A 27,156-nucleotide genomic window follows, 5' to 3' on the forward strand; every position below is an offset into this window, starting at 1 on the left:
GGGGGGCACCCAGAGTGAGGCTCCCTGAACCCAGCCTCCCTTCTCCCTGTCGGGGACTGTGGGTGGAGTGGGGGCCTCCTAACCAGGGACAGGGATCTGGGGGTCCAGAATAGAGATGGAGAAGGGAGTTTTATTTCCAGGCCCTGTCCAGTCTCTTTAGAGACATGGTCACATCAAACCACTAGCAGGTCCCTGAAAATACCATGCATCTGCACGATGCTGGCCTCTGCATATGCTGTCCCCTCTTGCCGAACCTTTTTTCTCCTTTTCACTCAGTGTCCTAGGGGACACAGCTCAGGGGTCCTTTCTCCCTCCACCCCCAAAGTCCCTAGCTAACAGTATGGATCATCCCGTGGGCCACTTCTGGGACTGACCACCAGCCCATCAGTCAGGAGCCCCCCAAGGGCAGGGCCTGGATCCATCCACATGAGTCCTTGGCTCCCTGCTCAGCCCCAAACACCCAACAGGCGATGGTGTGTGTTGTTGGGCAGGGGTTGAGGCAAGCCCTGTCCCAGGGGCCCAGCCCAGGGCTCCTGAGGTCCACATTGTGAGTCCTCCACCCCTCCAGGCCAAAGACCCTCACACTCACATCCATAGCCTTCTTGTAGAGAGACAGCTTGCTCTTCTGGACACGGTCCATGACAGCCTCATACTGCAGGGGACACAAGGCTCTGAGCAGGGGGACTGCGGCCTCAGGATGCTCCCCTAGGCCAAGAGGACGGGGTGTCCCTGGGATGAGACACAGCATCCCCTCCTGGCTCTGAAGGGAGCAGTGACAAGATGCCACAGAAAACTAGAGCCGGGGGCAGGATGTGCCCATTGTGTCTCTTTGCTGCAGACTCCAACCACGACTTGGTCTCTGTCCCGGGAATACTCACCCTGCACACACACACACACACACACACACACAGTCCTTCACTCACAGTCTCTGTACCTCCTCACGCTGGTCATACACTGTGTACACACTGGCACACATAGGCACACAAAGTTCCACATGACACACAGAAGTACACACTCACAGGCTCCCATTGCTCCCACCGCTCACGCTCGCACACACAGGCCTTCATGTGCACACTCACAGAGCACCCACAGACACCATCCAAAAGCACACACAAGCCACTCTCCATGTCCCTGTGCACAGCCATAGGCCTGTTCACACAGGTGAACATACACACGCCAAACTTTTGCCACTTGTGGGCACACAGGGCCACTGCACCCCTACCTCACCTCCCAGGTTCCTCGTTACGGTAGAGAGAATAGAACTCAGCATGGGCAGCCTCAGCAGGGAGCCTCAGGCCTGCTGCCCAGTCACCAAGGTGTGGGCACACATAGACACTGACACACGTGTACATGCTCACAAGTGAGGACACACGCATGCAGGCTCCCCCCTGCTCCTTCTCACACCCACATGTACGTATGCACACAAGTCCAGGCTATCTCCCCTACATACTACATCCCAGTTCTCCACTTGTGGGGGCTCTGGCCACCCTGGGGAAGGTGTCTCTCTGTCTGGAACAGCTTTTGCAGACATTACAGCCCCTCTGGCCACAGAAAAACTAAAAATAGCCAGCCTGGGGCCAGTCTCAGCAGGTGCCCTGCACACATGAGGCAAGTCCCAGCTCAGAGTGGTCACCTGCTTCAGCCCCTTGATGCAGAGCTAGCTTTTGGGGCTGGCTTGGGAGACCAACTGTCCACTCAGGGCTCCAAGTTTAGAATCCTAAAAGCCTGAGACCCCGGGTGGCTGGCTGGGCAGATAGAGTACAGTCATGCTCTATTTCTGTGGCCAGAGCCACTTCTCAGAGCCTGTCGAAGAAGACTGAAGGAGCCCTGCTTGTGGGCTGGGTCCCCAAAACTTGGGAGATGCACATACATGTCCCAGCCTGTGAGAGGGAAACTGAGGCACAATGAGGAGAAGAGCTTGCCTGGGACTCCCAGGCCCAGCCTGGCCTTAGCTACGAGCTGGCAAGCCCTCCCCTTCACAGCTCCATTTTGTGGGCCTGTCCATTTTTCAATTCTTCGGAGAGTTTGCAAAGATCCTTCATCTCCAAGCAAGAAGTGTTTCTGTGTGCTGCTGGCCTGTCCCATCCTGTCCAGGTGCCACCCTCATCACTAAGGCCTTGTGAGGCTGAGCACGTGTCCCCAGCTGCCTTCCCAGCAGCCATGGGCTCAGCCAGTCAGAGAGTCTCCAGCCTGGGAGGAGACCCTGGGACAGAGAGGTCACCGAGCCTACTCTCCACCCCACCTCTGCAGCTTCTCTGACAAATAGCCTCCAGACTCTGCTTACATATCTCCCTTGATGGGGACCTTACTTCCTTTCCATGTAGTCCCTCCATCTGGGGACAGCTATGCGCTACCCATGGAGGAGAAGTACCTTTGGATGCCGAGGTCAGCGTGACACCCCTACCCCCCATCTCCATGCAGGATCTGTGGCCCCTCTCAGCCGGGCAGCCCTACAGAGTGGCTCCCGTGACTAACCACCAAGTCTGCCTTTGTCCTAGACAAACAGCCTTGACCCTTCAGCTCAGGACCAGTTTCTGGTGACTCAGGCTGCCTCCTTTAGATACCCCCAAACTCTCATGGAACTTCTACAGTCTATTATAGTAGGCTAATCAAAAAGACCAATGCCTTTCCCTCTTCCTGGCATGAGAAGCTCAGGAGAAGGCCTCCAGTGGGGCTCTCAGGCCTGCATGCTGGGCCCTCATTCCAGTGGCCCGTCTCTGCCCACACGCATCCCCTCTGCCTTCAAGTCACCCTCATCCCCAAGCCTGGAGTGCTGTCTTCCAGCGTTCATTGGCTTCATCTCCAAGTTCCATCACCCAGCTTCACAGAGATGATGACCACCTCCCACTCGGGGCCCACCCCCAACACCCGCCTCACCTTCTTCCTCTGCTCCTTCTGCCTCTCGCGGAACTCCTCAAGGCTTCTCAGCTCCTCACGCAGGGCCAGGGCCAGCTGGATGTGGGAGCTGCCCACATTCTCCATTTCTGGGGGCAGAGCATGGAGGCGTGGAGCCCCGGCCTCCCACATACTCACTCCTGCCTGGACTAGCCCAGCCTCAGCCCCATACCCCCAAATCCTCTGCCAGCCTCAGAGTGCTGTGTGCAGCCTGAGCACCCCACCCCCGCCAGGATCTAACTACCTCCCTCTATGGGGACAGGGGTGTTCCCAGAAGGTCCTGTCACCCTGCAGCCTGGGGTTGAGGACAGTCGGGACTTACGCTGCTTTAGGGAGTCAAAGGAGGCCCTCAGGGAGCTGTAAGACAGAAAGGCCAGGATCAGAAGGAGGGCACAACAGATCCTAAAGCCCCCACTGGCCCCAGGGACGTTATGTTTGGTAGGATGGCCCTAGGTTGCTCACACACACTGACCTAGGCGCAAGGGACCCTCTGGTCAGACCCAGTGACCATCCACTCAGCCCCTTCTGGAAGATGGAGCTTCTCTTTGGAAATGATAAAGCCCTCAAACCTTTCCGCTGTGCCAGAATGTTCCTGGCTTCTGCATGTTTTCAAGGCCCTCCCTCCCTCAGTGGGGTCCCTCCCCCACGAGGTCCTCACCTGCCTTCAGGATGAGCTGAAGTAGGAAAGAGCAGCATTCAGACCTGGCTTTAGGCAAGTGGCCTGGAGGATGTTTTGGAAGAAGCTGGATGGGGAAGGCAAGCAGGACAGGGATACCAGAGGAGAGAAATGTGGGGTCTTAGGGTAGTATGAGCAGAACATATAGGTGAGGACAGAGAGAGGCTGTCCCTGTCCCTGGCTGGGGTGGCTGAGCAGACAGTGGTGACATTTCTGAGAGGGGGCCCAGGAGCGAGTACATGACCCATGAGCAGTGTACAATAGGGTGCATTAAGCTTGGAGCTCCTGAGAGAACCCCTCAGGAGGAGTCAGGAGGCAGCAAGGTGGCCATTCTAGAGTAGAGACATGGCATTGTCCACTGCAGAGGGGATGCCAGGGAGGGCAGGAAGGGGAGAGGCTAGCCCGGGCATGGGGGGCGGTGAGGAACATCCAAGGTTAGGGCTGCCAGACAGAACAAATGAAAATAGGGGCGCCTGGGTGTCTCAGTCGGTTAAGCGTCCGACTTCGGCTCAGGTCATGATCTCGTGGTTTGTGAGTTTGAGCCCTGTGTCGGGCTCTGTGCTGACAGCTTGGAGCCTGGAGCCTGGAGCCTGCTTGGGATTCTGTGTCTCCTTCTCTCTCTGCCCCTTCCCCATTTATGCTCTGTCTCTATCAAAAATAAATAAACGTTAAAAAAAAAAAAAAAACAAATGAAAATAGAGGATGCCCAGTTAAATTTGAATTTCAGATAAACAGCAAATACTTCTTGAGTAGAAGTATCCCCCATGTAATACTTGGAGGATACTTACATTTAAAAAGTATTTATTGTTTATCCGAAATTTGAATTTAACTGGGCGTCCTGTATTTTATCCAGCAGCCCTGCCAGGGCCACAAATGGAGCTGGTGCCTGAGCAAAGGTGTTGGAGCCCACCCAGGACAGCAGTCCCGTCTGCTGGCAGGTAATGGGGCGCCATGAGGCAAACCTTTCCTTGGGTCGGAAACAGGACTGGCAGGGGAGAATGCCTCTCTGCAGGTCATTGGATCTCAGGGATAAGGGCCTCTCAGTGGGGTGAGTTCCCCATCCTGGTAGAGAAAGAAGGAGACTCGAAATCCCAGCCTCAGAAAGCAGCAGGGCCTCGGCAGGGGCTCCCTGCTCTGTGCTCCCACATGCATTAGAAGCAGACCCTGGAGCCAGACAGCCTCGGTTCAGTCCAGGCTACTCACTCTGTGGGACCTCGGGCGAGTTACTTACTCTCTCTGTGTCTCAGTTTCCCCTTTTGTAAAATGAGGATAATAGCACAAACACGATGTTTGTGAGGAATAAATGAATTAATATGTATAAAGTACCTTGTCGGGACCCAGTTGCTGTTGTGCAACCCTCCCCTGAGCCCACATTTGCACACCCCTGTCCTGAACCTGACCTGAGCTGGCCTCTAAACTACCCCACGTAAGAGCTTACCAGTTTCCCCACTTATCAGGAACCTCCCCAGTTTTGCTTTCAGGTAGGGGTTCTCTTGAGGTAGCACCATAGGCTGGGCTCCCTTCTCACCTCCCCAAACCCTAAGGCAGGAGGGGCAGCCTGTGTTCACCAGCAGGTGTGTGGGCATGGGCCCATGGGTGCCAAGTCTCCAAGTGCGCAGAGAGACGGTGTGCAGGCATTGCAGACTGGACCTAAGGCGGTACTTCTCTGCTCTCTCAGGGGTAAATATCTCGGCCTGAGTTAACTCTGTCCCTTAACCAAGGATGCAAAGTAAGCTGTAGCTCCTTCTGCACCTGGAGGCTCGGTCAGTCGAGGCAGAGCGAGAAACTGGGGCCAGAGTGTGGCCAGGCTTGCTGTGGTCACACAGAGGCAGCAGCGAGTCACCCCAGGCTCTGGCCACATCCTCTGCCGCTCTCTACCCAACCAGCCCTGTGCTCCCCTCCCTGCCTCTCTGCCAAGTGGCACGCACGCCCCCTGGTGGCCATATGGCCTCATGACGCCCGCCCGGGACAGCCCTGGACTCTGGCCCTCCTGCCAGGGTCCTGCAGTCCTTGCAAGGCAGGCTTTCCAGGGGGCTCCCTCCTCTCATTGGACAGTTAGGGAAACTGAGGCCAATGAGGATCAGCAACCTGGTAGAAGTCACGGGGATCCAGGCCTAGAAGAGAACTGTGTGGGGTCTGTCTGGTCAATGCCAGGCCCCTTGCCCTAAGCTAAGTGGATCTCAAAGGGTGGTCTGAAGACCAGCCACATGACCATCAGCTGGAAGCGGGTTGGAAATACGGATTCTTGGGCTCCACCTTAGTCCTCGTGAAGCAGAAACTCCGGGGTGGAGCCCAGCACCCTGTTTTCACAAGCCTCCGGGTGCTGATGATGTACATTCAAATGTGAGAATGGCTGGCCTAAATTATTTAATCCTCACAGCTCTGCCAGGGAGGGTCTCATCCTTATCCGCATTTTACAGGTGAGAAAAACAAGCATCAGCGAGGTGAAGAAAGTGATCCACGGCCACACAACAGGTAAGATGGCAAGGCCAGCCCTCTGCTTCTCACCAGAGGAAGGAGGGGTGACTGCCAGGGTGACCCCACCTGCCCTGGGGATGAAGGGTCAGGACTCTTCTCTGACTGAATTGATGCCTTGCCGGTGGCTACACCTCCAACCCCTCTGCCTACCCACACACTCATGTCCTGCCTCAGTCTCTCTATTCACGGTGAGAGCCTCTCCAGACTCAGTGGGGCCCCTCCCCCCCCACCAGCCCTCACCCACACCACCTTCAGGCCCCAACTACTTCACGACCACATCTCCTGCCAGAACTCAGGGCCTGAACACCCACAGCCTGGTCTTCACCTCTTTTTAGATCTCACGGCTCACAGACACCTCAAGTGCAGTGTCCAAAACTGGACTCAGCTCCCCACAAAACTCTGTTCTCAGCAAGGTTCCCCTCTCAGCAAAGGCATCGCCCTCTACCTGGCTGTACACACCAGAGACCAGGAGTCATCCTTGTCTCTACCTTCTCCTTCCCCCTGCACTATCTACCTTCTCACCTCCTAAATCTCTTATCCATCCACCTCACTGCCGCCACCCTGGCCCCTGCCTCATCAGCTCCATGCCTCCAGCTTCACCTATTAGGCCTGTTTTTTGGGCTACCTGGTCACCTGGCCACCCACCAGTTCCTTCTATTCGCCATGTTCATTCTTGCCTCAGGGCATTTGCACGTGCTGATTCCTTATGTGCAACATCTTTGCAGGTCTTCTTCTTCTTCTGTCTCTTCTGGGCACTTGTCCCTGTTGTCACCTTGGGGTGATGCATTGAGTATCTGTCCCTGCACTGACCTGTGAGCCCACTAAACAGGGGCAAGGGCTGGTTCTCCTCCCCACCTTGTCCCCAGGCTTGTAGTCCAGGGCAACAAATTCAGTATTTGATAAATACCAAGTCCTTTCTCAATCCCAAACCTACCCTGACCCACCCTCCTTGGCCCATGGCCCTGGGGTGACAGTAAGGAGTCACAACCTCCTGGGACAGCTGGTCCTTCTCCTTACACCCCTCCCTACCCCCCAGAATGGATTCTGGGAGCCCCTGAGTCCATAGCACTGCCACGTGGACATTCTCCGTTCCCACCCAGCACAGTCCTGATGGTGACAGAATCCATTCTCGTCTTGGGCTCCTGTTTGTCTGCCAGCTTGCTGCCCCTTGGGGCTGCACGGATGAGGCCACCCTCGTTCTACCTGGGACAGTGGGGTAGGGTTGCAGGCTATGAGCCCTCCATGTTCCCTACCTGCTCACCTCTGGGCTGTGGTCCTTCCCGCCCAGCCCCACGCATTCCTGGTGCTGGGGATCTTCCAGCCACTACAGCTCCACTCACACAACAGGGCCCAGGACACCACCTCTCTTTCTTGGCCCCAGACTTTCAAGAAGGTAGCCTCTGTTCTATGGGGGAGGGGATACTTCACTGTCCTTGGGACCAGAGGCAGCCCACTGTGGGTTAGCCACAATTCTTCCTTGGAGAACAGCCTTCATCTCTGATCTTGTGAAGGACTTGGGGAGCATTTGAAGTTTTCCTCTGCTCCATGAGACCCAGAAAAGATGGCGTCTTGTAGCTTGCCTCCCTCTTGCCACTAGGACCTCCTAGAGTTTCTCTTCTATTGTGTCTCTCTCGCACGGTAAGGGCGGGGCCCCATGCAGGCCTCTATCCTGTGTTATCTGCCACCAATGTCCTCATGTGTGACTCATCCCATTGTCCTTTTTTTGACTTGGCTGTCAGGACACAGAGCCTGAAATGCCATGCTCAAACACGGTCTAAATTGCCAGTGTAAACATGTCCTTCCATATCCTCCCCACCACCTCATACCCCTGCCTAGACATGCCTACCCCTGCCCACCTACTGGCCAGGAGGCTCCTGCCTCCCAGCTTACAGGAGCAGACTTTTCTCACCTCTGTGCTGGAGGCTGGGCCTCAGTGAGCTTGTGTCAGAGGACCCCTGATGGGAACAGGGCCTGCCTCTCTCCCCCTAACACCAACAGCATGTCTTCATTTTCTGAGCTCAGAAAAGAGATCATGAAAAAAAAAAAACAAAAAACAAAACCGCTTCTGACAGGAAAAGCACAGCATTTTAGGCAGTGGCCAAACAGTGAGGCAGGGGCTCAAATTCACGGCCTTTGAGGAGCTATCCTGGCCTGCAGTAGCTGCCTAGGGGCTCACAGGAAGTTGGCCGCAGCCCTTTCAGCCTTGATTTCCTTCTATTTCCAGAATGCCTGCCCTCTGCAGCTGCTGGGAGCACGTGGCACCCCAGCACCCCTCCCGAGGCAAGATGAGGACTGGACAGGGGAGAAATGAGAGCAACCAGCAGAGCAAAGGCCTGGAGGCTGGAAGGGAGAGTCCAAGCGAACTTTCTGCAGAGAAGGACATGGAGTTTACGCTTGGATAAGCTTGGATAATGGATACCAATGGATAAGCCCTTCACTCATTGAACAAGGTCTTTAAAATGCATTGAGAGGGCTTGTGGGGATCCCTTAGTTTGGGGACTGGGTCTCATATGTGTGTTCTCCATTGCCCCTGCCCAGGAGGTGTTTGCTGAGTCCGTGTGTGAAGGAGGTGAATGTTAGAAATTATTTAACGATGGGGGGAGCCTCCCTTTAATGTATATGGCTGAGCCTCCAGGCCTGAGAGAGGTTTCTGGCCAGGCTGAGGTCCGAGGATAATGCAGAAATGCTGCATCTTCTGGCAGCAGAGGTCAGGGAGACTGGCCCACTCTGCTGTCTTTGCTCTCACTGGGCTTCTTCTGGGGTCACTTAACCCCCCAGCTTTTGTTCTCCCCACTTGCTCCTGCCCAGCCTGTGCACCCCCCAGCCCTCTACTTGCCCTCCATAGAGCTAAGAATGAGCATCTCACGGGACCCAGGAGGGTTGGCCGTGGGGAGGCTGGGAGCTCCACCCTACCAGGGGATGGGCCCTAGAGGATGAGTCGCCAGCCCCATGCTGAATAGCAGGCCATTCCCCGGTGCAAACCTCAAACACAGCCCCCACAAGTCTCCATGAAAACAAGGAGGTGACCCATGTTGTCATGGCCACCCTTCACTCTCCCCACAAAGAGCCCTCCAGGTTGGTAGGGGACAGGGTGACCTGGTCTAATCCAAGACTCTAACAGTCACACAAAGCTGAGTGTCTGGAGGACCTCCTAGAGGAGGTAGGGCATGAGAAGGCCCTAAAGGGAGGCTCTAATGGAAAGGATTGGGAAGGTTCCGCTCAGTGTGTTCGAGTCTGGCTTCAGGGTGGTAGGACCATTTATTTTACATTATTTTTAAATTCTTGAATCCTCCTAACCCAGCATAGGGCATGACACATAGTAGGTGCTCCATAAATGCTTGCTGAATAAATGGATGGATGATGGATGCTTGGCCCCCAGGTAAAGAAAGGAATGACTGAAGAGTCTTACTAATCCTAGTACATGCCACATGGCTCAATAGCAACACTTATTGAGCACCTAGTATGTGCAGTCAGCTGAGCTGGGAGCTGCATAGGGCATGACTCTGAGGGAGGCAGCAGGTGAACTGAGATGGGTTCAGCTCCTGCCCCTGTCACCCACTGGCTCTGAATGTGTCCTGACCTTGCCCACCTTCAGCAAGGTCTCTGACATCTCCCCTCTGTCTCTGTCTCTCCCAGGAGGTGCCCTCCCCAGTCCACCCTGTTCTGACCATCTGAGCCTAATGGTGAGCTTGGGGCCCTGCTGGCTCTCCCCCACCACCCCCGCCTGCTCTGTGCACATCCCTGTGCACAGGGATGTGGGTTTTATTTCTGCCTTTCCTGCTGCTGGGCAGACTGACCCATGGAGCCTGGTGTTTCCGGCCTAGGCTCCAGCTCCTCCTTGGTGGGCAGCAAGGCAGACCTTGACCCTACCCCTTGCTCTGGGCTGGGACTCTACCACTGATGCTCCCACCTTAGATGAAGGCTGACCCTCCAGTGATACTGGCTTCTAGCTTTCTGGGCCAGGGAGGGGCTGGGCCTCAAAGGAAATGGTCTAGACCACCAAGTCAGGCTTCTCAGCCCTAAACTAAATAGGGTGAGCCCAACTTATCTGACCTACACAGGGGCCGGTAAGACCATAAAGAACCCCACTGTTTATTGAGCATTGCCATGGCCTGGTACTTTCTGCTTGACATCGTGACTCCAGAGCAGCTCCTGGGGGCGACTCCTCTTTCACAGCCCAGCCCAGGAGTCAGCGAGGTGTAGTGACCACCCCACTGCCACACAGTACATGGGGCAGGGCAGACCTAGCCCCACTTGGCCTCTTACAGCCATGCAGGGGATCAGGACCACCTAGAGCGTTCCCCTGGCCACTTCTTAATCCTACAATGGGGCAAGATACTGTGTACCTCCTGCATTTCCCGCAGTCCACCTGGCTCCCCTTCCATTTCGTTCTCTTTTTCAGTGGCTTCTCCTTCTCTAAGTCCCCAGTGACTCACAGGCTTCTGAGTATGAGTGTGCCCTACAGCCTGGTCTCCTGTCATGGCCCTGCCCGGAACACCCTCTCTATCCAACCCCCAGAAGAGGTGACCTTTCCCATCTGGCTTGGGTGGCCAGGAAGCAGAAAGGGATGCCTCCTGGGTCGTACTCCCTCAGCTCCCCTTCCCCAGGGAAGACAAAGAAGGGTTACATCAGACTTTCATTCATTCCTTACCATGCCCTGAGCCTTCCTCTGCACCCAGCCTGCATCTAACCCCAGCCCTGTCCTGTTTATCGGTAAACAGCCCACTAGAGTGGGCAAATGAGAACCAAACTCAACTTGCCCACAGTCACATAGCTCATAAAGGCCAGGTGGGGACTGGACCTCATGCATTCTTACTTCCAGGGCTGTGTTTGTGCTTTCTGGTCCAAAGCACAAACCTTTGGGCATTGAGCATTAATCTCCCCTGGCTCACACCACTTTTATTTTTTATTTATTTATTTTTTTAAATTTCTTTTTCAATGTTTTTTATTTATTTTTGGGACAGAGAGAGACAGAGCATGAACGGGGGAGGGGCAGAGAGAGGGAGACACAGAATCGGAAAGAGGCTCCAGGCTCCGAGCCATCAGCCCAGAGCCCGACGCGGGGCTCGAACTCCCGGACCGAGAGATCGTGACCTGGCTGAAGTCGGACGCTTAACCGACTGCGCCACCCAGGCGCCCCCTCACACCACTTTTAAACCTTCCTCCAGCTCTTCCTGTGTTTTCTCTGGCTCCAGTTTGGAAGCAGAAACCAGGCATGGTCCCACATATCTTTAGAAGACCCAGAAAGTGTTGTATGTTCAAGGCTCAAAATGAAGGAACCTGGGTTCGTTCCAAGTTTTGGAGCTGACAGCCTTTCGGGTCACTCCCCTTGTGCAGAGCCAGATACTCATAGGCTTGACCTCCAAGGGGTTGCTATGGCAGCTGCAGACCCCATAGGTGGGGCTCCTGGGTAGGAGGTGCTCACCCAGGGGGAGACTCGACACCTTCACAAGGCAGCCACAAGACTTACTGTTAGAAAGTCCTTCAGGGGCTCTCAAATCATCCTGCTCTCTCTACTGCCTCCCTATCCCCCAGTCTGCACACTGGGACCCAGGCCTCGGGGCTGGAGAAGACCCCTGCTTCACAGCAGAACTACTCCTATTGTCTCCCCTTTGAGCCGGGCCTGAACCAAGCCCCTGGACTCTATTAATCCTTTGATGAAGGTTGTATTATTATTCTGCTCACTGTTGAGGAAATGGAGGCACAGAGAGTGTCAGTGGCCAGCCTGAGATCCCACAACTGTTGGATGATGAGATGTCTCTGGAACCCAGGTGTATCCCCTCCCGCCACTGTCTCTGGCCACACCTGTCCCCTTGAAGCCCAGGCTAAGCCAAGGCCACAGCGGGGCTTGAGCAATCAGTGGAGGGCCCGTCACCTGGCCCTCAGGGCTCTCAGGACTTGGGTGGAGGCTGTCCGGGTGCCGCTGGCTGTGCTACAAACCCCTGAGGACAGTCTCTGCCCCCTGCCCAGAGTCTTCTCGGCACTGAGACAGCAGGGTGTTCTCCCCTACGCAGAACCTGACCTCACCCAGAATGCCCTGTAAGCCAAGAGACTTGTCCTCCAGGCATCTCCGCCCTGGAGCCATCCAGACCCTTCCAGGCCCTCCCAGGTCCACCCCAAGCCAGGAAGTCCTAAACCCCATCCAAGGGCCCAGAAGTGCCTGGACAAGGAGGAGGGAGCCCAGGGCACGGGGCCTCTTACTTGATCTCTGTCTGGCCGCCTGCCTTCCGGGCGATCTGCACCAGCTCCTTCCCATACCTCTCCTCTGCTTGGGCCCTGCAAGAACAAAGTGTGGTCACTGTCCCTCTACTTCTGCTGGCTGCGGCTCCCTTAGATATCTAAGTGGTGGAAGCTGAGGGTCCACTCACTCAGCCTCTTGGGGCAGGCTGAGCCTGCAGGCCCTCCTTGACAAAGTTTGGCTCCCAGCCCTCCTTCCAAATACATGTTGGGCCAAATACCCGCACATCTGAGGGGACATCAGATCATTTGCTCATGAGGGGAGGCCCTGGCTGGGAAAACCAGGAGAGCCACACTTCCAACAGCAGGGTGGCCGGGCTGTCTTTTCCCACAGAGCCAGGAGGACAGCCCACACCCTGCCGGCCCTCGCCCAGTGGCTGGCTCACCTCTGCCTCAGCAGCTCCTCCACGTCCTTGCACATCTTCCTGCCGTCGAGCAGCCGCTGCAGCAGCACCTCATAGCCTGTGTGGGCCGTGAAGTCCCTGCACTGGAACACGAGACAGAGGGACGCGTGAGTGCCGCTGTGTGGGTTGGGAGGGGCACTGAGTTGGGGGTCCTGGCAAGGACTCTGCTGACATCCAGGAAAAGTCTGTGTCCAGCGTCTGGGGCCTGCCCTGCCTGTCTGCCTCCATTCTCCCACTCAAAGACGAGCTCTTGGGCTTCAGGATGTGGTTTCGCACTGCGGGGCCCCTGTCTGTGGGGGTGCCAGGTGTGTGAGCCCTACGCACCATGGCGCTCACAGTCTGGGACACATCAGCTTCACACAAGATGGCCACGGGGAGGGCCGGCTCCAAGGCCTGGTAATGACAACCCCGTAGGGTGCCCAGCAGGGCCCGTTTCTGTCACATTCCCAATAACCCTATTATCTCGGTTGTCCAAGTGAGAACACTGAGGCACGGATGGGTACGGTGTGCCCATAGTGACACAGCTTGGCAGCGGTAGGCCTGGCGTTGGACCCAGGCTGTCAGGCTGGAGTCCATGCTCTCCACCTCTACACCGCACAGCCTCTGCGAAAAACTGCACCAATCGTGTCTCCATCAACAACCGTGTGCCAGATGCCACGCCAGGCTCTGTGTGGGCTCCCGTAACCGTCTTGTACCCACCTGGCAAGGTGGGCATCGAGAGTGACTTGCATCAGGATGCAGGCACATCCTAACACACCCAGGACACCTGACACATGCTTAGCACCTTAGGGCCAGCCCTGAAACAGGACAGTGGGGAGAGGGGCATTTGGGAGAGTTCTCCTGGATACGACTGCCCCTCTGCTGCCTGGCACTTTCTCAGCCTGTCCCAGGGCTCCTGACCAATCTGATTCTCCTTTCTCACCCTTGGAATGCATTCTGAGCTGCTGGTGCTGGACTTAGTCCTCATAGTCAAGAACTATAAGAGTCGGTCTAGGGAGTGGGTCTTGGGGCCAGGCTGCACACGTGGCTGATTGACAGAGGAGGGAGATTGATCCTAAGAGAAAGTAGTGAAACATTACGCTGAGAGCAGGGGCTTCTGTGTGTATTTCTTACCTGAGCCTGGCCCCCACATCCAGTCTTGGGGAAGGACCGCCCCCCAGGATGCTTGGCCAGGCAACTGTAAATTGAGGCAATCCCTGAGATTCAGCACCTAGTCTGTCTTCTTTTCCATCCCCATGGACCCCCAAAAGCTTCAGAGACTGGAGAAAGGGTCCCTGCTCTCCTGAGTGCACACATCATAGCCCCATGTCAGACCTCAGCAAATCAGTGGGGCTTTCCCAAGGCCACACCTTGGGGGAGGTAAGTCTAGCCCATCTTAGAGTCAAGAGCTGATGGTGCACCTTTCCCTGCCCCATGTCTTTCCTCAAATGCTGTGTATGGGCATGTAGAGAAAGTCAGGAGAGGAGTCTAAATCAAGGAGAGCTTCCCACAGGAAGAGGCATTTGAGCCAGGTTCTGGGAGAGAAGGTGCTGTTCTTCCAGGTCTAAGTAGAATAAACATGGTAGAAAGGGCAGAAATTCCACAAATTGTCCCAACTGGCCTTGTGCCAGGCCCAGCCACCCTCAGCAAACTCAGAATAGTGGAATCTCCAGGCCTATAGCTCACCTACGACCCCAAACTTATTCCCTCCTCCATAAGCATCCCTAGAAATCCCTGAGGCCCAAACTCAGCTGCTGACTGGATCTCAAGCAGTGTGCCTGGGCTCTGGCTGGCTATTTGGGGCCCCAGGGGAAGTTGTCCCCCTAACTAACCCCTGCCGGCCTGTCCTGGATCAGGCATCAGCCCCCAGGCTGGTGTGGTTGGGCCAGGCTTTCATTTCTGTGGTTTTTGTGAGTGGCCACTTGCCCAGTAACTGGTCAGCAGACCCTGGTTTCCCACCTCTCAGCCTCTGCTCTCCCTCCAAACGCCCCTGGCAGAAGGCTACGACAGCCCGGGAGGAAAAGGAATCTGGAGCCTCAGCCTCCTGCCTTCTCCCCACTAGGGAGGCACTCTGAGCTGGACACCACCATTCAGGACTGAATTCCACAGACCACCAAACTGGGAAGTATCTTGTCCAGTGCCCCCCAGTCCCAGGGAAACTGAGGGCCAGAGAAGGGAAGGACCTACCTCAGGAAACACAGGCAGAGGCAGGACAAGAATGTGGACTTGCAGGGGCCCTGTCACTCTCCATGAAGCCTCTGGAGAGAGGGCAGAGCTGGCAGACTCTGTACCCTGCCCCACACCCCACCACAGCAGGTTGCTCTGTTCTTCCCTCCTAGGCCCCCGCCCGACCCCAACTCTCCAGGGAAGCCCCTCCGTCCTTACTGAGACTCCTGGAGTGGAAAGAAGCAAAACCAAACCTACACTGGCCATTCTGTAGGATGCAGAAGGTAGCAAGGCCCTTCAGGCTGGGTCCCCAGGAGCTCAAGTCCCCAGAGCGCTGTAGGCTCAAGAATCTTGTCTAGCCTTTGCTCAGAGCCACAGTGGCGCTAGCAGTGGCTGTGGCCAAGTGAGCCACTGTCGCAAGTGACTAGATTGTTCCGAGGAAGTGCTTGGTTCCCCCAGGGCTGCTCCTTCTCAGCACTGCTCCCCTTCCCCCAGCCTGCATCCTCCTCCTTAGCCCCTACTCCGCCACCTCCTCCAGGGAGTGGGTTCTGACTCATTATTCAGAGCTGGGCAGAGTCCTGCTCAGGCTGCTATTGAGGAAACGAATGAACCAATCATTCAGTTAGATAATCAATCAGTTCTGCAAGTTCACAGGCCCGGGCCCAGCCACACAGTCACCCCTGCCAGGGCCCACCCTGGCCTTCCTTCCCAGCACCCACCCAGTTCCACCCTGTGAGTACCAAGGGCTCCATGTCAGCCCCCCTCCTGTACCGGCTGACGTTTCCACAATGCAGAAGCCACCAGGCAGGGCCATTCACTTCCTTCCATCTACTCACAGCCTCTGTTGCCTGAAACCCACCCATGGCCTTGATCGTGGTGAAGTCTACCGGCCACACAGTGCACTGTGAACATCACAGGGGTTTTCTCATTGAAAACGCCACACACCCAGGGTGGTTAGGACGGTAAGGAAGATGCCCCAAGGGGGGAGATGACTACCCAAGATCACCCAAATGGTAACGGTCAGAATCTGGAATATGAATCTAGGTCGGCCTGTCCCCAAGCCCACATACCTACACCAGTCATTCAATAGATAGTCCAGCACTGTTTTTCATGTTGAAACATCAAAAACTAGTTTTAAAAAATAACTTTGGAAAATGATTACTCAAATTCTTTCCAGCTTAAATCAAAGCTGTATTTTGGGCTATCATTCAGTTACCATGGATTCACAGAGACCAGGTCTGTGCCCAGGCTAGGTCAGAGAAACTCTTCCCTGGAGAAGGGCCACGCGGGCTCTGCAGATGTGCACACTAAGAACCAGCAAGTGGCCAGAAGCCATGCCCCATCCCCACCAAGTGGCACCTACAGCAAGCCACTCTGGGGTATGACGCCAGGTGGTGAGAAGGTACTGTCCCCTCCTTTGGGAGGCCTGCACAAGCCAGATGTGGGGACTTGCCATCACATTTGTGTGGCTACTCTGGGCCTCCCTTTCCCCACAGAGGAGCCAGATCAGGGCTGAAAGATGTCTCCCAAGGCTCTAAAAGGAATGCTCAGGAAAGCTCTGAGCAAGTGGAATCATATCTGTGCCTCAGCCTCAAGGCAGTGTGGGGAAGGCCTGGGTGCTCTGTTCTACCCGGGGACAGCCCATCTGCTTCCTTCTCTAGGTGGGTCTAGGTGACAGCCATTGTCCAGGCCTGTGCTCTGGGCTGGGCCCTGCCATGCTCCCACTTGGGTGGATAGAAAAACAGCCTTTGTACCCACCATGACTTCACCCTTTTCCTACCCACATCGCCTTTTTCTTTTTTAAGTGTTTTATTTATTTTTGAGAGAGAGAGAAAGAGAGTGGGTGAGGGGCAGAGAGAGGTGGGGCAAAGGATCTGAAGCTGGCTCCTCTGTCAGCAGAGAGCCCAATGCAGGGCTCGAACTCATGAACCGTGAGATCATGACATGAGCCTAAGTCACTCGCTTAACCGATTAAGCCACCCAGGTGCCCCTAGCACTCTTGGTGGTTGCAGGGGCTAGGTCACAGAGACCAGGGCCTGAGCATGCCATTTCCCTTTGTGGGACTTGGTTTCCTCATGAAGGAAGTGGGAAGAGACCAACCTCTCCCCTCTAGGGCACAGCCCCATCAGGCAGACCTACACAGTCAGGGAAGGTGCCCAGGCCTGGTCTGAGAGACTGTACAGACATCAGCAGACTAGCTGTCAGTTCACACCTCTGGTCCAGTAAAATGGGCCCAACAGTTCCCACCACTTATGGTTGATCTGAGAAGCCAATGAAATAATATGCAAAGGTGAGAATGGTGAACAGAGATCAGAGCATGCCCTAAGTAGGGTATGAGGCTAAGGATTATTACCCACATTTTACAGGTGAGGAAAATGGAACCCAGGGAGTTCACCTAACTTGCCCAGAGCCTGCAGGACACAGCCCGGATTTGAACCCAGCTCTCCCAGGGCAAGATCTTGGCTCTTACCCTCTCAATCTCTTGCCTCTCTGCAGTTCCCCAAGCTCAGCAGCTGCTCCGCAAGTTGTAGCTCCCCAGGCCCTGCCCTGTCCCTGCCTGCCAGCCTGGTGCCACCCCCAACAGACAGCAGGGTGAGAGGGTTGGCCTGTCCAGGAATTAGCACTGATATTTTTCTGGGGACCAAGTAGAGGCTGTGGAAGGTAGTTGGGAAGAGCCATCTTGTGACTTTCTGCCCATGAGACCTTGCTGACAAGGAGGAAGGAGCCACCGCAAGGGGCTGTGTGGAGGGGACTGCTGGGTGCAACTAAGAGGGGTCAGAAGTGGACAGGTGCAGGCAGCAGAACAGGGGGAGACTCAGTGGGGGAATGGGGACACCGAGGAACCAGCCGAAGTACCCAGGAGAGCAAGAGCTGGCCTGCGGAAATCTGCCATCTGCTGGGCCATTGCCAGCTACCACCTTTCACCCCTTTAGAGTCACTGAGCCCACACCTCACCACAGCTGCGGAGACACCAGAAGTAGCCAGCAGTGGGTATGGGTAGAACACAGCAAATGAAGAAACGAACCCTGTTCTTCCCCATTGTAGGCTCCCAATGTGGAGTGTTCAACTGAGCAAGACAGTGAACTTGTGACATGAGATAGAGCTGGAGTGAGTTATACTGAGACTAGAAAAGGACTAGAAAAGCTCTAACACATGCCCAGGCATGGGGAAGGGAAAGCTAACAGTGGCTTTAGAAGGTGGAAGAAAGAAAAGTTAAGTTGCCAGCTTGCACCTTACTGGGCTCAAAAAACATTTTGCAAAATGTTAACCATTCTTGTCGAAAATGTTTCTAATGTCTGGCATGCTCTTGGGTTGATGGGCTCTTCATTCTTTATTTTTATCCTTTTTTAAAAAAGAAATATTTGGGGCACCTGGGTGGCTCAGTCGGTTAAGCGACTGACTTCGGCTCAGGTCATGATCTCACAATTTGTGAGTTCAAGCCCCGCGTCGGGCTCTTTGCTGACAGCTCGGAGCCTGGAGCCTGCTTCAGGTTCTGTGTCTCCCTCTCTCTCTGCTCCTCCTCTGCTTGTGCTCTGTCTCTCAATAATAAATAAACATTAAAAAAATTTTTTTTAAAATAAAAAGAAATATTTATTTTTGGAAGAGTGTGAGTGGGGGAGGGGCAGAGAGAGGGGTACAGAAGATCTGAAGGGGGTTCTGCCCTGATAGGCTGAGAGCAGAGAGCCCAATGCAGGGCTCAGATTCAGGAACCACGATATCATGACCTGAGCTAAAGACACATGCTCAATCAACTGAGCCACCCAGGTGCTCCAACCATTAAAAAAAAATTTTTTTTTGAATGTTTACTTATTTTTGAGAGACAGAGAGAGACAGAGCGTAAGCTGGGGAGGGGCAGAGACAGAGGGAGACACAGAATCCAAAACAGGCTGCAGGCTCTGAGCTGTCATCACAGAGCGCCACACAGGGCTCAAACCCCCGAACAATGTGATCATGACCTGAGCCAAAGAGGCTTAACCGACTGAACCACCCAGACACCCCTGCCCCTGCCTTTTGTGGAAAACCACCTTTTATCAGCAGGAGAGGAGACAGAACAGGAGACTAGACTCACTCTTCTCACCCCAGAAGCCCCAGACAGTGGCCTGAGCAGGCATGAGGGGCGGCACGGTGCCAGCCGCACTGTCCTATCCTCTCGCACACTACTTTCACTGAAGGGACCTCTGCAGCCAGTGTGCCTCCCATGGCCAGTTTACTGGCCACAGTTTACTGTTGCCAGTCTTCTGTGGACTGAGAAACCAAAGCCTAAAGACAGGAAACCTGACATGAGCACTGAACTCTCCAGAAGGCAGCTCCATGAAGGCAGAAAGTGGGTCTGTTCTCTTGCTGGGTCCCAGAGCCCAGAATCTGCACAGCAAATACATTGGACAAGGGCTAAAGAAATGTCTTAGGGAGGCCCTCGAGAGGCTGTGGCTTTAAGACTGCTGGCTCCTGAGGTTCCCCATGGAGGGGACCAGATCACTGGCTTGCATTGCAATGATTCATTACTCAGCACCTTTATATAAACCAGACAGACCCATCCCCTCTACTTCTTAAAGCAGTATTATCATCCCCATTGTACAGATAAGGAAACTGAGACTCAGGGAGGATCAGTCAATGAATAGTAGCCAGGGTCTTTCCACTGCCCCACAGCTACTTCCTCACAGTGGGGCTAATCTCCACCATTCTTAGTTGGCAAATTGAGGAAGGCAAAGGGCCAAAAGCTCAGGTATGGCTTGGATGGATGGATGGTTGGATGGATGACCAGAGACTTCAGTAAGCAAGCTAGTTGCATACCTGTTGTAAAGCAGGTGGCAGGTGGGTAAAGACAGGGTCCCAAGCCAAGGCCCTTGGGGAATTGATGAGGAACACTGTCACCTGCAGACCTTTGTGGGGCTATCAGGAACAGAAGGAGTGTCTGTGGCTGGTGTCCCCAGAGGCCCAAGCCAGGACTCATGGAGATAGAGAGAGGGAGGCCGACTCCAGATCAGCACAAGGGCTTCCCAAAAGCCCAAGTGATCCCAAACATGGCTACACAGGGTATGCTGCTTCACCAGGTGGAGAGCACCCTGTCACAGGGGTCTGTAAGCAGGTTAGGGATTCTGCAGAGAGGTCTCAGCTGGGTCTAAGTGTCCCTGGCCCAAGGATTGAGGGGTCCATGCATAAGCAGATAAATGTGGGGTGATTTATAGTTTTTCTAAGATGGCCCAGGGTAGGTGTCAGAGGGAGAGATTCAAGAAGGTAAAGGTGGACTTTTATTTTTAAAAGAACAAAAGCATGTTGAATGTGGTTAGATGAGCTACACTGGGGTCAGCTAGGCTGACAGGAGCTTGAGATGAGACATGAGTTTCCAGAGGCATATGGGTGGCTCAGCTGATTAAGCATCTCTAGACCCTGGTTTAGATCACGATCTCACGGTTTATGAGTTCAAACCCCGCATCGGGCTCTGCGTTAACAGTGCAGAGCCTGCTTGGGATTCTCTCTCTCCCTTTCAAAATAAATAAACTTAAATAAATAAATTTATAAAAAAGAAATGAGTTTCCAGAGGACTCCACTTCTCCACTGAGCCCAGTCTGACCGCCTCCCCGGGGCCTTCAGGGGCCTTCACCCAAGCAGCCAAGCAGTAGAGTCCCCTGGTTGGCAGGGGCCCTGAGATGTCTTGGCCCCTCAGCCTATGGCCAGCAGTCACCCTGAGCCTTTCAGGGGCCCTGACAGAGCCCTGTGAACTTTCATAGCTTCTCAGGGATCCCACATAACCAGGTATGGGGGGCAACACTAGCACCAGAAGAGGACCTACCATGTGTGCGGGTGGGGAGATGGTGGGGGGTGGGGGGGGGCATAGGGAAACACTTATCTTAGTAATACTGACCACAGGGTGCTGTTGTTTGAGGAAAGCAAGAATGAGAGAGGTTATGTAACTTGACCAGGCCCAATCAGCAATTGTGTGGGCGGGCCTGGCTTTCAACCAAAGTCTGTCTGGTTTGAAAGCTTTGTTCTTTTAAATAAGCCTCCTCAGATTATCAGGAAGGAAAGGTCTTGGCTACCACACTCCCCTCCCCCAGTCTGTGAAGTCCTGCCCACTTCCCTTACGCATTCTCAAGTCTTAAAGGAGTAGCTCGACCCCCACTTCTTCCTACTGCTTTATGAAACCAAAACGTGTAGAAAGATTAGAAAAGGGAAGGGACAGGGAGTGAACACAAGTCCAGGCAGAAGCCTGCGGGTGGGAACGGGCCCCTGAGGTTTAGAAGACTGGAAGTCTAACGCACAGAGCTCTAAGTGGTCACGGTGAGATCTGAGTGAGGCTGGAGCAGGTGTCTGAAGAGGTAGCCTAAGGCCAGCTGGAGGAGAGACTCATGAGCAGGTGTGGGACCTTCCCAGGAGGTAAAGGGAAGCTTCGCCAGGTTCTGAGTTCAGGGGATGGGAGCTGGGTGGGATGCAGACAGGTAGAGGTCAGTGCTCTAAATCCATTATCACCTCTAATCCTCAGCACCCCCTGGAATGTCAGGCCTGTGCTATTCTTATCGCCCCCTGTTACAGATGAGCACCTGAGGCTCAGCAAGTGGATGATTGCTCAGGTCACAGAGTCCCTCTGCACTGGCCCCACCAAGCTGGTGTGGCAGTGGGGACTCCCTAGATCTAGCACTGGGTGGAGTAGAAAGCAGATGCCAGTGGCCGAGGGTGAGGGAAGCAGTGGGATGTAGAGGATGGTTAATGGAGAAGAGGAGAGAACTGAGCCACCCCAGACATTGAGCCCTGGAGGAGACTGACCCCTTCGGCAAGGAGAGGCACCGTCCATTCCTTGTCCATAGCCAGCCACACAGGGCTCCTCGCCACATAGTTTGTGGGTGACCAGCCAGAGACTAGAGGCCAGCACTGATGGTCCACCTACTTACCCTGCACATCCCGTTCCCCTAGTTTCACCCCTCCTACACACCTACACCTGCCAGGGGATACCCTACAGAACACCACCCCAGGAGGAAGCCCAGGCAGTGGGATGTGGGCAGAGCTCAGGCATTGGGTTCTAGTCCTGGCCAGTTCCATGAAACAGGCAGTGCGACCTTGGGCAAGTCACTTAACATCCTGAGCACAGAGCCCCTCCTGTGTAAAATGAATGTGAACATATTGCCCACCTCTGGGCTCTAGGACTAAATGAAATAATACATGGAGGAGCCCAGCAATGGGCACCCTGACACTTAATGAGCTCCTGGAAAATGGTGGCCATGGTGATGAATACATATGAAGTCAAAGAAAGGAAATAAAAAAGGAAAGCTAGGTGTGAATCTTAGCTGTGAACTTATTTGGACTGGTTGCCTCTAATCTCTCAGACTCAATTTTTTTTTTCCAACGTTTATTTATTTTTGGGACAGAGAGAGACAGAGCATGAACGGGCGAGGGGCAGAGAGAGAGGGAGACACAGAATCGGAAACAGGCTCCAGGCTCTGAGCCATCAGCCCAGAGCCCGACGCGGGGCTCGAACTCACGGACTGTGAGATCGTGACCTGGTTGAAGTCGGACGCTTAACCGACTGCGCCACCCAGGCGCCCCCAGACTCAATTGTTTTTATTTGTAAAGTGGGATGAACACTTGCACTTTGTGCCCTCACAAGGCTGATGTGGGGTGTCTTTCTTTGTGGCCGTGAACTGCTCCTCCTTTGGGCTTGAGACTTGCTCAAGACACAGAGATGAAGCCCTGGAGCTGCAGAGGAGCCCCATTCCCATCCCTACGCCTTTTCCTGAAGGCAGGGACAGACCGCTGCAGCCTCTGAAGAAGGCTCTGTGGCCTCCTCTGCCAGCCTTGTCAGGTTCTGGATCTCAGAGCTGACCCTGGGTTCTGGGTGCTACCTGGGCTCCTGCACCTGCAGGGGGTCTGCACGTGAAGCTCCTTGCCTTTGCAAGGCCATTAACAAGCATGTTGCCACAAAAATCAATTTAATACAGACAAAGAGTCAGGCTCAGAGAGTGGAGGGACTCACCAGGGCCACCCTGTAAATGTAGTAGAATCAAAGCAGGGCATTAGCTTCTAAAGGCAGTGTGAGAGACAAAGATGGCACCTTGTACAGTAATTTAAATCGTATGGTACTGTCATAAGGATAGGCATATAGACCAATGGAATAGAATAGAAAGCCCAGAAATAAGCACATATATGATTTTCCACAAAGATATCAAGGTCATTCAATGCAGAAAGGAGTCTTTTCAACAAATGGTGCTGGGGAAAGTGATATCCACATGCAAAAGAATGAAGTTGGACCGAGTCTTTACACTATATACAAAAATTAACTCTAAATTTATCCATGGCCTAAATGTAAGAGCTAAAACTGTAAAACCCTGAAAAGAAAACATAGGAGAAAAGCCTCAAAACACTGGACTTAGCAATGATTTCTTGGATTTGACACCAAAACCACAGATAACAAAAGAAAAAACAGATAAATTAGATTCCATGAAAATTAAAAACTTATGCATCAAAAGACAACATCAAGAGAGTAAAAAGATAATGCCCAGATTGAGAGAAAATATTTGCAAATTATATATATGATAAGGGATTAATATCCAGAATATATAAAGAATTCTTACAACTCAGAAAACACTAACGAAAGAGAGAGAGTATGAGCGGGGGGGGCAGAGAGAGAGTTGAGAGCTGTCCACACAGAGCTGAGGACACAGGGCTTGATCGCAGGAACCGTGAGATCACAACCTGAGCCAAAATCAAGACTCGGACGCTTCACCGACTGAGCCACCCGGGCACCCCAAGAAATGAAATTCTGATGTCTGTTGAAACACAGATAAACCTTAAAGACATGCTAAGTGAAATAAGCCAGACACAAAAGGTCAAATATTGTATGATTCTACTTATATGAGGTTCCTAGGATAGGCAAATTCATAGAAAGAAAGTAGAATAGAAGTAAGAGATGAGGGCAGGGAGATGAAGAGTTATTGTTTAATGAGTCCAGAGTCTCTGCTTGGGATGATGAAAAGTTCTGGAAATAGGTAGTAGTAATGGTCGTGCAACATTATAAATGTATTAATGCTGCTGCATTGCACATTTAAAAATGGTTAAAGTGTTGGGGCACCTGGGTGGCTCAGTTGGTGAAGCATCCGACTTCAGCTCAGGTCATGATCTCACGGTCTGTGAGTTCGAGCCCCGTGTGGGGATCTGTGCTGACAGCTCGGAGCCTGGAGCCTGCTTCGGATTCTGTGTCTCCCTCTCTCTCTGCCCCTCCCCCACTCATGCTCTCTCTCTCTCTCTCTCTCTCTCTCTCTCAAAAATAAACATTAAAAAAAACTTTAAATGGTTAAAGTGTTAATTTTTATGTTAATGTATATTTACCACAATAAAAAAACATAATCGTAGATTATAAGGTTAAGAAGCAAAACGAAACAAACCTCTACCCTCTATTCATTCACAAGTGAGTCAGATGAGGTCACCTAAGTGGTAAAAGCCAGCTGTATGCTGGTTATCAGCAGTGGCAATACATCCAGCATCACAATTATCCAAGCCAATGGTTCTCAACCCTGGCTGCACTTTGGAAACACTCAAGAACTTAGGAAAATACTGATGCCCAGCCTCCCACCCTGAAATCCTTATGTAATTGGCCTTGGGTGTGGCCTGGGCATTGGGATGTTTGAGAACGACAGTCCTACAAGGTTTGGCTCCCTGTCACATTTTCGATATTATCTCCAAGTACTACCCACCTCGGTCACTTGGCCTTAGTCACACAGGTCTCCTTGTCCCTTGAATATGTCAAGCACTCTCCTGCCTCAGCCCATCATCCCCTCTTTCCTTCCCAGTATGGCTCAGCTCCTGTTTTCCCATGTCCACTGCTGGGAAACCCTGAGTCCCATCTGGCCACCCCATCCCTGCCTTAGCTGTGGTCTCTGGAGCTCCAGCAGGCACTTCCTGTTGCCCAATAGTGGGTGCTGTCAACACCAGCGGAAGGGGCTGTCATTCCCCCACGTTCTCCTCACCCACTGCTCAGAGTGCCAGGTCTTAGCGAACCACCGCACCTCCCAGTAACCCCCAAGGGCTCTCTGACCTAAGCCTAAGAAGGCAGCAGCCAGGTCTAGACCAGCAACCCCAAAGTCCACCTCGGTGGTATCCCCAGTCCCACATCCCCTCTGAGATTTCTGCCTGCAAAACAGGCATAAGAATACCAAGTTCACAGAGCTATTGTTGGAAGGAAATGCATCTTGTCATTTGAAGCCATGGGAATGATTCTCTGATGGCAGAATTTAATGTGTAATGGTGAACAGAGTTGGGGAGGCATTCTGGGAATAGGAGGATGCACATACGTGGCTCACCCTGTAGTGCACATGCAATCCTAAGTCTGGGTCCCTTAGAACCTGTTTCTGGTCTGCTTACTCCCCATGGTGAGCAGCAGAAGGTGGTCCCCTGAGTGCTGCCCTTAGCCTCCTCATCTTTAAAGCCTCTGTCTTAGATGAGCATCACTCTGACATCCCACATGAGGAATCTGAAGTTCAGAGAAGGGAAATGATTCTCCCCGGCCCAGCAAGTGAAGGTGGAGGCTAGGAGAGGCATTAAAGAAGGCCTGGAGGGAGGAGCTGCTGGAGCGAGTCCAGGGAAGAGCCCCAGCATGGGCAAGCCCCCAGGGCACAGGGTGCTACTCTCTCTTGCTGGAAGTCCAGGCAGTTTCGGTTTCCACACCAAGTTCCCTTCATTGTGTGGTTTGCGGCATCAGCTAGACTCTGGGTGAGGAGGGAGGGCATCCCGCCCACAGCCTGCAGCTCCTTTGCATGATAGGAAACATCCGCTGCTGGAGAGGGTGCAGGGAGGCAGAAGAAAGTGTCTCTGTCACCCCTTAAGGCCGGTCAGGACCTTTCACAATCTCCAGTCACTTTCCTACCAGTCGCCCTGCATGAGCCTATGGGCCAGAAAACTGCCTTCCAAACCCATTGTGCCCACTCCCCACTTCCACCCCTTCGTCTGTGCCATTCCTTCCCCTGGGCTGCCATCTGCCAGCCTGCCTTCTCCCAAATCCTTGCCTGCCCTCCATAGCCCAAGCAAGGCCCTCCCGCTCCATTCCGGGGGGCTACCCCCGTGGTGTGTAGTACACAAGTCCCAGGAACTGCAGTGCAGGGGGTCATTGAGAAGCAGACCTTGTTTTCCACCAAGAATAAAATTGAGGGTGACCAAGGCTGCTGTGGCCAGTAGATCCTCCAGGTGACCATCTGCCAGCCTCACAAATGCACAGCAAGCATAACCAGAGAACTCTGCCTCCTTCTCACACCATCAAACGGCTGGCCATGTCCTGGGAAATAGGCACAGATGAACCAAGTTCTTGGGCCCCAGGGGGACAATGTACCACAAAGTGCACACAGAGTATGTGCAAGAGGTAATGCTATCAAACCACAAATTTCACTTAAAATCCCAGGCTTGAAAACAGCAATTGCTTAGTTTTGTTTTCAAGTATTTTCCTTTTAATGACATACATAATCTGTGTTCACTTACAGAAAATTAGAGGGGAAATGGAGAGAAAAATAACCCTACTTCCAAAATGACCGAAATCAACGTCAACATATAGAGGGCCACTCATGTATCCTATAAGAATTATAACTGAACCAAGAAGAAACTAGTCCTTGAATTCAGAGGCAGAATATGATGGTGTCCAATAGACCTGGGAGGGAGTCCCTGCTCTGCCCTGGACATGTGGCCATGGAGTAGGCCCGCCCATGCCTCCATTCAGGAGATAGGAGGACATTGACAGTGAGAGTCTGTCCTCACTCCTTCAGACGGCCATGGCCAAGGGCACACTGGGAAGGCATTTGGTAGCAGCAAAGGCAGGACAGCTAGGGCCTCCCTCTCCTACCTTCTGCACTGTCTACAAGCCCCTGATCTTGGGAGGACCCATTCCCCAGCCACTGGCCTCCTTGGCCTTCAAGGCCATAGGGGCCTGCCCTGCTGCAAATTCTTGAACAGGCCTGCCCTGCTGCAAATTCTTGAACAAAGTCTGAGCAGGCTTCAGTTCGTGGCAGAGCCCCTCCAGGCCTGGCCCTCCCAGCCCCTTCTAGGCCACTCCGGTCCCTCCTTCCTGCATAAAAAGGCTCCTGCTCAGCTAGAGACAGGGCCCCACTCTCTCACTCAGGAATGTCTCTTCTCCCGGGAATCCACCCAAGAAAATAATCCTCAAGTGAAAAATTTTGATACACAAAGATCTACCCAATGCATCACTGTCTAGAATAATGAATAATAGGCAGCAGCAACCTACATGTCCAACAATAGGGATTGAATAAATGAATCATACATCTACCAAATCCACAAGCTGGACTGTGTAGCCATTAACAATGGTGTTTTGAAACGAGGAAATCACACCCA

General features: G+C 53.5%; 1 protein-coding gene across 1 annotated transcript in view; it reads right to left on the reverse strand.

Moving 5' to 3' along the window:
* PSTPIP1 (proline-serine-threonine phosphatase interacting protein 1) overlaps positions 1–27,156 on the reverse strand; it is a 46,147-nt gene that overhangs the window by 13,262 nt on the left and 5,729 nt on the right. Inside the window, exons 2-6 of the mRNA XM_040492186.1 lie at positions 12,673–12,773; positions 12,251–12,325; positions 3,218–3,252; positions 2,878–2,984; positions 397–652 (exon numbers count right to left, since the gene is read on the reverse strand). Coding sequence (XP_040348120.1) covers positions 397–652; positions 2,878–2,984; positions 3,218–3,252; positions 12,251–12,325; positions 12,673–12,773 — 574 coding nt within the window. The remainder of the gene's footprint in view (positions 1–396; positions 653–2,877; positions 2,985–3,217; positions 3,253–12,250; positions 12,326–12,672; positions 12,774–27,156) is intronic.

This window comes from Herpailurus yagouaroundi, unplaced genomic scaffold, assembly GCF_014898765.1.
Source record: "Herpailurus yagouaroundi ecotype Mexico unplaced genomic scaffold, PumYag 184, whole genome shotgun sequence".
Classification (NCBI taxonomy): domain Eukaryota; kingdom Metazoa; phylum Chordata; class Mammalia; order Carnivora; family Felidae; genus Herpailurus; species Herpailurus yagouaroundi.